This window comes from Pogona vitticeps, chromosome 2 (genome assembly GCF_051106095.1).
Source record: "Pogona vitticeps strain Pit_001003342236 chromosome 2, PviZW2.1, whole genome shotgun sequence".
Classification (NCBI taxonomy): Eukaryota; Metazoa; Chordata; class Lepidosauria; order Squamata; family Agamidae; genus Pogona; species Pogona vitticeps.
The window spans coordinates 161,428,133-161,441,454 of NC_135784.1; the positions used below are offsets into that span (position 1 = coordinate 161,428,133).

Sequence of the window (13,322 nt, forward strand, 5' to 3'; positions counted from 1 at the left end):
ATCCTTAGGTGGACTGGAAGTCCCTTGTTGTACAAACACAAGTGGCAATCAAGCATTAATGTTCCTGAATCGAAGTTTCTAAAAAAGCAAAAACAAAAACACAAATTTACACAGTGAATCAAGAGGAAATTTCTTGAACTGAAGCAACATCACTGATTAAGACAATATGATTGCTGTGTGTGTGTGTGTGTGTGTGTGTGTGTGAGAGAGAGAGAGAGAGAGAGAAGAAAGAGACTCTTCCACAACATACTTATCAGCATCTTTATTCGTACTCACTTGCTTTCAAACTACTGTTAATATTTAACAAAAAAAGTCATGCAAACAAAGATTAATCATTAAGATTCAGGAAAAAGTGCAACAATTTGTACATTAATCTTGCCTGCTTTTTTTTTCTTTTTTAGAGTTCCCTCTACAAATGAATGGCCACTCCATTTTCCCTACAGTACCTCCCAGTTATGAAATAAGTTTAGAAAACACCTCCCTCTCTTTGAAATAGAAATGTTGAGCCTTAAATTGGTATCATATAAAAAATGTAAAAATTTTTATTGGTTCTGACATTGGTCAAAAGAAAAGCTTAACATAGCAGGTATTATGACAGGTTCCATTTTTGTATGCTGGAAAATCAGTTTCTTATGGGATGCAATCTGGTAATAACAACATGACACATGTATATTTTGGAGTTAACACTTAAAAAAAATTACAATCCTTTTGTTAGACTGCTTGCATTCTTCTGAGTATTGGAAATAAATAAACTTTGTCATTTCTGAAGAACAGTGTATGCTATTAAGTATTTGTACCAAAGCAGACTACAACTGAAATCTTAAGCCCAAGGTCCCACAAAGACCTAAGCAGCCAGCAGCCAGTTAACTAAGAGGGGCTTCTTTAAAGCTGACTTCTTTGACCTCACCTCATCTCTGATGGGACCAAGGGCCCTCAAGGTGCCAGGCAGGCCATGTGTTGCCTCAGTTCTGCAAGTGTGTCCCAATTCACTTCAGTGGGAAGGAAAACTGTGAAAAATCCAATAAATGAACGGGGGGGGGGGGGTCACCACTCCAGAGTGAAAGTCCTAGGGAAATACTTAAGGGTGTTGAAAGCTGGATTAACATCTGGGTGCTTTATTGAAAATGGGTGAGCCCCAGTGATCTACATATTCTTCCTCAATACCCTTGTGTGCAACATCTACCTATAGATTCCAATGGGATCAGCTTAGAAGAAATTCATGGTGGAATGTTTGACTACTGAGAATCTAGTTCTCTACAAAGTAGTCTGATGAAATCATATTCTAACCTGATTATGCTCTGATACTGTTTTGCTGAGATCCTTTTCTTTATGTCAGGTACTGAGGTGTGTGTTGGTTTTTTTTAAACATTCCTCTGCAATAGTCATAATGACTAATGTTAGAAGAAGCACAGCACATCTCAGAACCAGACTGCATTTCTAGCCAAATGAGATTTTTGCTGACACAATCAATTACTTTCAAAAGGGTTTTTTTCCCCTTTCCTTCCACTGTTTTAGGAAACATTGCAAGAATATATCTACGGTGTAAAATACTCTTAAATGGAAATATCTGTTGAACAGTACTAAGAATTTTATTTCTATAGAGTTTGAATCTCAGGAGTAAGAAAACTGTCTATGATTTTGCAAAAACAGCATTTTGCAGTCCTACAAAGAATTTTCTTTTGCAAGAGTTAAACTGAGTTTCAGCTCCTATATCAAGATATATCTTAGGTTTTTTCCCCAGCAATATTATTAAAATGGTATAAAAAGTACAAATAGCAAAGCCTATTCAGCTAAACAGGTAAACTGACATAAAATCCCATTAAGAAGTGTAACACTTTTAATATATATGTTTTCACATTAGAAAGGGTACTAGGAACAACAGCTTAGCAGCTGACAACAGCCTGTGAGGAATATGAGTATTATTAACCCCATCTTATACAGGGAGAAAGTGAGGCAGAAAGGTTTAGTACCTTGCCCAAGGCCACAGAATGAATCATTTCCAGAGCTGAGAAAGATAGTCCATTGTTCCTAGATCCCCTACCTGTAATAGAACGATGAGAACCTCTCCCATTAAAGGTTTTAAAAAATGAACAGCAGGGTTTTTAAGTGTCCTGTTTCCTTATTCATTATAAGGCTATACAAAAATGATGTCTCAGTGGCACAACTGTCCAGTGATAATCTGAAATCATAATTACCAGTGCTAAATCATTAATTAAAACATTTCAGATTGAGCTTGTGGTTATGGATTTGACCTTTGACACTAGATTTTTCTTAACGATATTGCACCTTTTCCTGTTTTGTTGAACAAGACATTTGTTTGTTGAACATTGTAGCTACAGTTGAATTTTTGCTATTTGACACATTGACACAGATGTAAAGAGATGAAGGAGGAAAAACCAACTCCTAGTGACAATCGGTTAATGTGAATTACTTAGATAACATGGATAACAAATCCCAAACTTTTCCTTCCAATTACTTTGATGGGCATAAATTATAACCTGAACTCTGTAAATACGTTATACTGTAAAGCCTGTGTTGTTTTACATATTCCACTTTTGGACACATGTTGCTGTCTTATGAGCACTGCTCTCCACTGGCAGAAAGCTGCTGGATGGAGCAAGAAGCGGAGACAACATAATGGCCTCTCTCTCATTCTTTATTTCTTTCTCTCCCTCCCTCCCTCTCTCAACATATCAGATTTCATCACTGTCAAAAAAACCTTTGCTGAATTCCTGCATTATATGCCTTGTCTTCTGTCTCTTACTGCAAAAAGAAAAAAATAAAATAAAAAATAAAAAAATGAAAATTCTACAGGGCATAGCAAAATGATAAACAGATATTCACTAAAGTTTTGATATGCCATTTTAACTTTCAAGTCAAGAAAAAATGTGTGAGTGTTAAACTGCAGGCTGAGAAGATATGTTCCCTCTATTTGTTAGCTCTACAGTGAATGAAGCATCAAGCCTAAGAGAACAATGGCTTCTTAAGCAAGTGTTATATTCACTGTATTGGCTCTTATGACTGCAGACCAGGACCATTCTAATGTTTTGCACTTGATACACAAGCATTCTAAAGAAAGTCTGGTTAGGGGATTTTTGCTATCAAAGAAACTAGGTGTTGGGTGTTTATCTTGTTTCACTGTTGTTTAAAATACTTTCTCTGCCAAGTCCTCTCTGCTTCCTTGTAATGCTTATCACTTTGCTAAACACACATGATTGTGTGTAACTGATGATCCCCTACTTATTCAAGAAGTTTGAACACTTCATACTGGACTAAGCTGAGACTTTAGAAGAGCAAGATTCAAAGTGGACAAATTTCAGATCCAGCAAAAGTTCATTTAAGAATACTACTGTATTTACTGGCTAGGGAAGAAAATAACAGGAAGTGACTAGATTTTGCAGTCCTGTGTAGTACATGCATAAAACAGAAATAAACAGTTGATCACACTAATAAAAGCCCCCCTGACAAGAACTAATTATCACTGATTCTATGCACTATTATGATACATTTCCACATATATGATATAATCTAAATTCCACTCATCATCATCTACTACCCGTTGTTTGATTTGGCTTTCTTAGATTATGATTCTCGTATTCCTTCACGCAACTGCTCTCTTCAACCTCTCTCTAGTACATAGAGCCACAAAAACATACCTGGTCAGACTAGTTGTCTATCTAGCTCAGTGCAATCTACCCTGAGTGGCACCAGTTCTCCAGGAGGTCAGGGAGATACTTTCCCTTTCCCTGGGATTGGAACCCTTTTAACTAGACATGCTTCAGGTTAAATGCAGGGATGTGAATGAGCAAAGTGGATGTTTCACCACAGAGGCAAGTACTTTTCCTCAACTGAACAGGTATCTTTACACTCTAGGTGTTAGATCATCTGCTCCACAGGACAGAGATGTGTCATCTTGTTTATTAGTCCAAGAACATGGCATATTCATTTTTTTGGCACCATAATAAAGGTATTGTTGTGACTCAATATACGCACACATCAGTCCCACCGAAATGGATCTGACTGTGCCAGACTGTGTTTAATGTTCTAGAAAAAAAAAATAAGAAATTTCTGTGAACGAAATGTCCTGAAACAAGTTTACCTCACATAATGTTGATAGTCACTTTCTGTGCATAATTATGCTTCCAAGAATGCCATCGCTGATAGAATTGTGTTCTTCCAATGGCAGGAAACGTATTGAACGAATGGGATACTTTTTAATATTTTTTTAAATTTTTGCCAGGCTATTCCAATTACAGATAAGCCACAAAGCATTTAAACTGAACATTCAAAATTACCTGCTTAATAATGGCAAAGCAGACATAACGTTCTCCAAAATGGTCAGAATTTTTAAGAAAAGAGGAAAACATAAATACGGTAGTGTCAAAACTTAGCTGAACACTTCTACTGACCAGAGTCCAACTGAATATTTACATGGGTATTAAGCCCAAAATGTTAGTGGCCAGTTGCTGCTACTTAAGAAATTGGTGCCTGTATACCTTGTTCCATAGCAACTCTGGATAGTTCAGTGGTTTAGGTAGAGGTTGGGGGTTCAGTTTGCTACTGTGGCTCTTTGACAGGGGCTGGACTCTATGATCCACAGGGTCTCTTCCAGCTCCCCAGTTCTAAGACTGTTAATGTGGTTTTTAAAATTATTATTATAACTCATGCAACTGGTTTGCAACAAGTAACACAAGTGCTAATTCTTAACTAGCAGCCCCCTCACTGCTGAGGTTTATACTGCTGAAGTTCTCATAGTGAATGCAAATAACAGGATTCTGAACAATGTAAAAATATAACGTTTTCATATGCATCCATCAATGTTCAACCTACCCTGCATACAGTCTTGCTTCATACTCCTATCTATAGCTAGAGAATAAATACATTTGCATTTTTCCTATTAATTGTCTCTTATTCACAGCAATGGTTCTCTCCTACAGCTTTCAAACCTCTTGTTTACTTCCAGGGCACAAACACCTCCAGCTGTTTAACTCAGGTGTTTTAATGATTGACCTTTCTGGATTTACCCCTATGGATATTTTCTACCTACTTGTTTGGTTTTCAGCTGCTAAACACAGACTAAACTAAATAAATAAATAATTAGAGATATATAGGTGAAAGACTAGAAGTGACATGTCTTTCAGAGGTCTGCATTTTCCTCTGTGATCACCTAGCACAGCGGTTCCCAACCTTGGGTGACCCAGGTGTTCTTGGACCGTAGTTCCCAGAAGCCTTCACTACCAAGTGTGTTGCCTGGAGGTTCTGGGACTCCCAAGAATATCTGGTTTAACCCAAGGTTGGGAACCACTCTCCTAGAGAAGTGGAAAAGGGAATAATGGTGTTGAAGAATATGCCCTATCTAAGTGCTGAATGGGGAAGAAGGAAATATCTTTGGAAAAGATACAGAATATTCTTGGTAAGGTAGAATGTCCGAAGTGACCTTGTAGAAGGATGGATCAACTTGAGGGAGCAAAAAAAATTTTCAAGACAGAATTCATGAAATCATCTGGCGCCATTCGGAGTTGTAGAATCAACCCCATTTTAAAATAAATCTGGAAATCTCTGTTTGAGATTTCATGGTGATTTTCTGGGAAGGAGTTTACTTGGAGACCATACTTTCATACTTAAAAAAAAAAGGCAGGGAGATGGCCCCTTCATTGGGCAACAAACACAAAAAAGATGCTGGCACTGACGTACACACATTTAGTATCCATGTTTAGAACTCTTACAAAGGGAAACAACACAGGGAAAGGGAGTACCTATCCCACCGCATGCCAAACATGCAAATGAAATATTTACTGGTCTTAAAAACCAGAATCTTCTATAAATAAATAAGAAGGAGGGAAATATGAATAATTTAAAACAAGAGGACTAGAGCACTACTGGGAAAGACTGATTACATATTGGCTTGACTTATTTTTCTTTTCATTTGCCAGGAATAATGGATGTATAATAACCACCAAATATAGCCACCTCTCAGTGAAAGAAATGTACGTGTTCTGAGGCAGCAGCCAGTTATTCCCAAAGTCTCCTGTTCAAGTCCTCTTCCCCTTTAATACAAAATCCTCAAGCTGCTCTTTAAATGCCCTGAAATAAAAACATATCTCTACTTAAGGATCTAGTGCTCAACCACTGTTAAATGGATTCCAGGGACAGGTGAAATACCCTTCCATGCACCAGAAGAGTTTTTGTTTTGTAGCTTGGGGGCAGCTCTTAAACCCAAAAAATAAAATTTAAAACTTGGACACATGCATGTTTCACATGCATGTGTAGTACTTTTTGACTGTGCTTTACAGAAAACCTGCAGATAGTCATGATAACTTAGCTGTAGATCTACAGAAGAATAAAGTGTAGGTTTCCCTAAACTATCAACATTATGCAGAATTTAAAACAAAAACAAAAAAACATTAATAAAAACTAATTCTATATTTAAAGAAATTGTCATCCAAGAACCTTCACAAATATAGCACAGTTTTGTCTTATTTAAAAAAGTACTGTATATTGTTATTATGTTCATACTTGATACAATTATCCATAATATAGATTCAATAATAATAATAATGCTTATTATTAGCATGCAAAATTCATTGCATGATGCATATTCAAAAATGTATTCAACAATTTCATTCAGGATGACTGCAGCTGAAGAAAATATCTTCAGTTTTGTTTTTCAAACCCTCACTCCCCCTCCCCCCGCAGTTTCAGGTCTCTTAAGCCAAAGTTAAATGCTTTTTAAAAAATCTTTAATTATTTTGGAAAATCAGAGACATTCTGAACCCTACACCTCTATTAATTTAATGTACAAACACTTTTAATACTCCGTCATGCAGCTTACTAAATAAATTAGTATAAACCAAGGAGTGAGAGATGTATAGATTCATTTCGGAGTCACGATGAGAAACATTTCCAAATCAAGTTTGGGAACTGGCATGACATAAACTTGAATAGCTGTGTAAATTAAACATTAAAATGGCACCCTGGATCACAGTATAATCTCATGGAGATTAAAATTAACACACATATCAGTACTGTTTTACTTTTTAGCTAGTTCATCACAGAGTCTAGTCAGTATTAGTCCCAAATATCCTTTTCCCCCATTTCATAGTGAGAAATTTATACATGTGTCTCCAGCTTTGATCAACGTATTTTAGAAGATTTTATGAACTCGATTTGTTCATTCGTTTTGATAAGTACCTCCTCATCTGAAGCACTGAGGCATTTCTTTTGTTCATATCCTTTCTCTATTCCAAGTATTTTACATCTTCAGGTCTTCATCCTGTCATGTGATACCAAGGAGAGGGCCTGGTCCCACATGGCTATGCATGCAACCTATCAGATCCACATTTTCAAATGACTAAGTATTTTTTTTCCCAAGCCTACATGAAATGCTTAAATGGGTTATTAACATCATAAAAAGGAAATTCCGAAGTTACAGGATACAAAGGGAAACAGTAAGGTTATAAAAATGTCAAAGGTTAGCTTTGTAAGTTTAACCTAAAAGCAGCAGTGAATTCTAGATGAAATACATTGGGTAGTATGTGGTAATTGCCTAAGACCGGATATTTCTCATTGTAAACCTCAGTTTTTTTTTAAAAAAAATATTTCTTACCCTTACAATTTTTAGACCCAATGGAATAAAGAAGGCAAAGGTCTAAAAACTTCAGGGTATGAACAATTTTTCATTGTGTGGCTTCTCTGTGTCTACAATTTTCATACTTCAACCTGCAACATGGGATGGATGAACTGTGGGTTCACATAGGAGAACCCTTCAAAATCCGTTTGGTCTATATTAGAAATGACAAGCTGATCAGGTGGTGTTAACACGGGTTGTCCTCTGGTAAAGAACTTGTCAAAGTTTTCAGCGCCCTTGCCACACTGTGAAAAAAGTAGAAAAATTAGAAACAGAAAATTAACTTTACTGCATATATATCCCATCTGAATTCATGGTTAGTACTCCAGGTAGTGATGCTGGCTGTGGAGGAGACTAATTATTATACAGTAGTTTCAGAGAATTTTTGCTTTGTCAAGAGCAGCTTACTATACAGTAGTTGACACCAGTTATAAACCTCCCCTAGCTCTTATTTTCTCTTACATATATCTAACATAGATATGCAACATGCAGAAACTCAATTTTGTCTGTGGCAAGTAAGCAACCGTTTATATTTTAGATGCATAAGCACCATACTGCATTTATGTGGGGTCACAGTGAGGAAAACACAGTTTACTGCCACAGCTATGAATCACAGTCGCCCTGCAGAGGAATATTTCACAGCTGTTTCATCATGCCAACATGCATCACCTCAATTTTTATTTATAACAATAAACTGGAAAGCACTTCATATTGTACAGTGCACTGCCTCTTTTCTTTGTTTTCAAATGGCAAACTATTTTATGACAAACATAAAGGTCTTTAACTTGATGGGTGTTTTGGAGCAATTCCAGCCTGCAAAGTAAAAATAGATGCTTCGGGGGGAAAACATTTTTTCAGATCTCCAGGTTGTTCTGTACTAAAACACTTTAGGAAAAAATTATTCAACCCTCCCCCCAAATCAAATATAACTTTCATAAGCCAGTCTTCGTACATGAAGTACATAAGACTCTTTCAGCTGCCTACTCCGAAATGGAAAGAGAGCATTTTTATCTGAGTTTACAGAACTAAAAAGTATTGCTATGATTCAAATTTACAATTATTCCACTACAAATACCTTTTTAAAATGACATGCAGAACATTTAAATTATGTCATTTCTGTGGACATAATTCTGCTGGAAAAGAAACAGTGAGCTCAGGTAGTATCACAGAAACGTCATTGAACTCCATAAGCTAGAAAACACTTCCAGTGGCAAGATGCTGATTCCTTGCCGCCTTTTAAGCCTCTCAGAATTGGGGGTTGGGGAACCTATCAGTTTTTCCAGAATTGCAGTATTGAGGGGAACCTACTCCAAGAATGTAAAAAGAATGTATATTAACAGCCAAAGGGAGGAACAATGATAAACAGGCGAACAATATGGGGTTTTGCTGAGCCCTCAATTAGAGATGGGGACGAACCACCAAAATGGGGCTTCATCTTGGTTTGTAGTTTGTCAAGGTTCATGGACCATAAACCATGAACCAGTTTGTCGGGTTTTTTTTTCCAGATAGCCCGGGGCTGTCAAAAAAATATTGTGATTCCACGAACCAGCGATTTCTCACGAATATCACAATTCCCTTTTTTATTCATCCCCATCTACCCTCAGTGCACCTGCCAGCACAGCCCAGCTTCACACACTGTGACGTGATGAGATCCCATTTTTAATCCAGCAACTTCAGAAGCTATTTTAGCATCAAGTGGTTAAAATATGGGAGATGGTACTCGGGGCCAAGGTGGGAGAAGAGAACTGATGTCTGCCCTCCCCCTTTTCTTCTAGTAGGAGCATTCTGAGCAGGAACTTGTTAACCTCCCAGTGGCTGAATAAAAGTTGGAGGTAGCCATCTACTTGAACTGAACTCCTGAAAGAAGAAATGGTCTTGTTAGGACTTCTTAGGTCCATCTGGGTCACTTGGTATTGTGTGAAGCTATTCACTGGGAAAGGACATGTTATTTGTCTCACTTACCACTTTAGGCTTGAAAGGAGGCTGGATGTCTCTGTTTTCTAGTCTCTCCCAGTCAATTCTCCTGAAGAAGGCATGCTCCCTGATGTCTCTCTCTCCTTCGGGACCACATCCAAGACGTTTTGCAGGATGCTTAGTCATTAACTGGATGCCAAACAGAACAAGGATGAAAAAGTATTTTTTTTTCCTCCCAGAACAGCTGCAAGAGACAACTGATTACTTGCCTTGATATACCATTTCACCTTCAGAAGAGCTGGAATAACTGATAATTACACCAAGAGCTGATTACCTGACAATGGGAAATAAGATGCTTGTTTTATAATCTTCATACCTTTTGTTCTGCTTTATTATTACAGGATCAAACTGGGCTCTGCTATAACCAAGTGCTGCAGATTTGTTCCTGTAATGGGCTTCTAACTGTCATTTATTATTGGTTTAAAACATGGGTCATGTGTGTCTCCTGAAAAGGTAAGCAATGTCATTGTCTTTTTAAGGATACCAACTCAGCATCATGCATTCCATTATATTTAACATTTATAACAGAATCTATGGAGAATCTTTGCCTTTCCCCAGATGTTTCACACTGTAACTCTCATAAACTTTATCAATGACCATGCTGGAGGGGGCTGATGGAAGTTTTAGGGTGAAATATCTGGAGGGCCAAAGGTTTCTCAATCCTGCTTTCTCTGTACTGTACACAGTTTCCTCTTTCTCATTTGGGCCTTTTATCTTCCAGTACTTTCAGAGTTCAATTCTTAGCAGCCCCAGTCAATCTGCATAATGGAAAGAAATTCTGGGAGTTGAAGTCCAAAACAGCAAAAGCTGAAAACCACTGCTCTGGGCAAACAGTAACCTTCTCGCTGAAGACTTGGATTAAAATCAGTCTACCCTGTTTCCCAGAAAATAAGACACAGTTCACAATATCTACTGATCTCTGTTGATGGTAGTACGGTATGCCTCTTCAATTGCATATTTAATAGTAAATAGTTAATAATATCAGTAAATATCAGCTGCATGGAGAAAAAGTGATTCAGGAGAAGAAGAAAAAACACTCATATTTGTAAATGGAATTACTGTGTTATCAGGTGGTATCCTGAAGATAAATATATACACATCAGAGATACAATTTCATGAATTCTGAACTCTATGACCAGTTTTTTGATTTGAAGTACAGTGGTGCCTCGCTTACCAGGTGCCCCATTTAACGAATAATCCGCATACCGAAGGTGATTTTGCGATCGCAAAAGCGACCGCAAAACGATGTTTTCAATGGGGGGAAATCGCAAAGTGATTTTTGCGCAGGTGATGGGCGGGGCTTCCGGCGGATGGGGGGAAAGGGATTCCCCTCCCCATCCTCAGGAGCGGAGCTGAAATGCCGGCTTCAGCATGGGCTTCAGAAGGGGAGGGGGAAGGGATTCCCCCACCTCCGGAGCTGTGCTGAGATGCCAGCTTCAGCGTCAGCTTCAGGAGGGGAGGGGGAAGGGAGCCATCCCTTCCCCCTACCTTCCCCCAGCTGACCGGCGGCGGCAGTGGAGGGGATGAGGGGGTGCTTCGGGGACCACGGGGAGGCAGGGCAAGGCCCGGGTGTTCCGGCGGCCCTCCTCCCGCCGGCGGCGGTGACTGGGGTGAGGGGTGCTTCGGGGACCGCAGGGAGGCAGGGCAAGGCCCGGGTGTTCCGGCGGCCCCCTCCCGAGCCCTCGCTTGTTTCCCGGGCTCGCTAGCTGGCTGGTTGGCAGTGGTTTACTATGATCAGTTCCCTGCTTGGGGAACTGATCACGGTAAAGCAATGCTTTTTTAACAGCTGATGGGCGGTTCCAAAATGGCCGCCGCTGTTTTCTGGATGGATTCCTTGCTTACCGAGGCGGCGGAAATTGCCGCCCCTATGGAGGATTTTCGCTGAACGGTGAGTTTTTGCCCCATAGGAACGCATCAAACAGGATTTAATGCGTTTCTATGGGGTTTTTTGTTCCGTTTAGCGATGTTTTCGGATAGCGACGTTAATCCTGGAACGAATTAACGTCGCTATGCGGGGCACCACTGTATTTTTTTAATAGTCTTCTCTAGGCATCTGTTTTTAAACAATGCATGCTGGAGCTATGCAGATACATTTACATTATATAGTACTTTAAATTTAAATTATTAAACTCTTTTTAATTTACTATATTTATAGCCAATGTTTTCAGCCATATTCTCCCAAGACAGTTTATAATAAATTATAATCAAAACAATCCAAATCTCAAAATGAAACAAAAACCCAAATGAAAGAAGAGGAGAAAATGTAGATAGAAAAAGCATCATACTAAAATCATGTTCATGCATACAGACTGCTGATATTAGCTGCTATTTTCGCTGGACACAAATGAAATACATATAATTATCTTTTTTATTTTTTCATGTCCATAGGAAGAAAGAATGATAGAAGATTGGCAGGAAGGGGGAGGCATAAGTGATATTTTAAAAAATGCTAAATTTATTTTTGGATCTCAAATCACCAGACCTACTTGCTTAAATATCCACTTAAGCAGCAGCTGTTCTAACCATAGTACAGAACGTACATATTTTTCTTCCTACTTAGTGACAACATTTATTTCTCTGTGATATGCATGGCTTTTCTCCTGTTTGTGGAACAAGCTAAACAGGCAGCAAGCAGGAAACATTTCATCTGTATTTCACAAAAGATCACTGAACTAGGAGGCTCTTTTCCCCCAACTCCTAGAAAAATGTGTGTCTCTAAATATTAGAGTCTAAAAGTACAGGTTTAGGGAGACAGTGCTACAGAAGCAGTCAAACTAAATGAAAATCATGGAAATAATGCCATCTACAGGTTGAAACAAGCATGAAAAGCAGCTATGATTGGACAACCCGTTGCAAAATAATCTGGGAAGAAAAAGAGCTTTCTTATGTGGAAATTACTTGTATTTGGGGTATGTAATCTTTCCCAGCATCCACCTATGGGGCAAAATCATCTCATATGAAGCAGCCTTTGGAAGCAGAATGCTTCTGAAGAATGAGATGAAAGCAGTGCAAACAAGGCGGTTTAGAACTGCAGGGTTTACTGAAATCTGCAAGAATTGGCAAATTTATAAAAACGTTTCTTAAGATGAACACATTTTTTGTTAACTGTTAAGCATTGTTAATGGTATGGGGTGGACCGATTAGATGTGAGAAAGAACTACACAACTAGAGTAGATTCACTGAATCCATGCGATTTACATGTATTGATTTAGCAAGTCTTAGTGATTCAGTGGATTTGGTCCAGGTGGATCATTTTGGATTTAGCTCAGACCTTTTAAAAATGTGAAAGGCACAATTAAAAGGATTAATAAAATATTGAAGTCATACTATTAACAGCGGCAGAAGCAACAACCACAAATGATCCTAAAAAGTAAGCAGTACTATTATATTATATTATATTATATTATACATTAAGAATGTATAATCTGGGAAGAAGCCATGAAAATCTCATTGTCTTGATAAATAAAAATAGTAATCATAATGCTTAAATTTTTTTTTAACATGTTATAACACCAGTAGGTCATTCGTTCCATTCTCTGCTAAATTTGAAGCACCCTTATACAACTAGTAGCCTTCTTCTTTTCAGCCATATCGAGATCAACATGTTTCTCATAACCAAACAGTTTTCCATTCCTCTAATTTTCAAGAAAATATTCAAGAATAATGTCCAGGGCTTTCTACAGCTGTAACAGGAACCTCAACTATCTATTGGGTTGCAGTT

General features: G+C 38.2%; 1 protein-coding gene across 2 annotated transcripts in view; it reads right to left on the bottom strand.

The window, feature by feature from the left end:
- Positions 1-247: 247 nt before the first annotated feature.
- The window catches only part of PRKCA (protein kinase C alpha), a 264,506-nt gene continuing 251,431 nt past the window's right edge, over positions 248-13,322 (bottom strand). For both annotated transcript variants that reach the window (XM_072991026.2, XM_020811192.3), the window contains 2 exons: positions 9,590-9,730; positions 248-7,872 (listed from right to left, as the gene is read on the bottom strand). In XM_072991026.2, the coding sequence (XP_072847127.1) occupies positions 7,708-7,872; positions 9,590-9,730 (306 nt within the window). In that variant the 3' untranslated portion in view covers positions 248-7,707. The remainder of the gene's footprint in view (positions 7,873-9,589; positions 9,731-13,322) is intronic.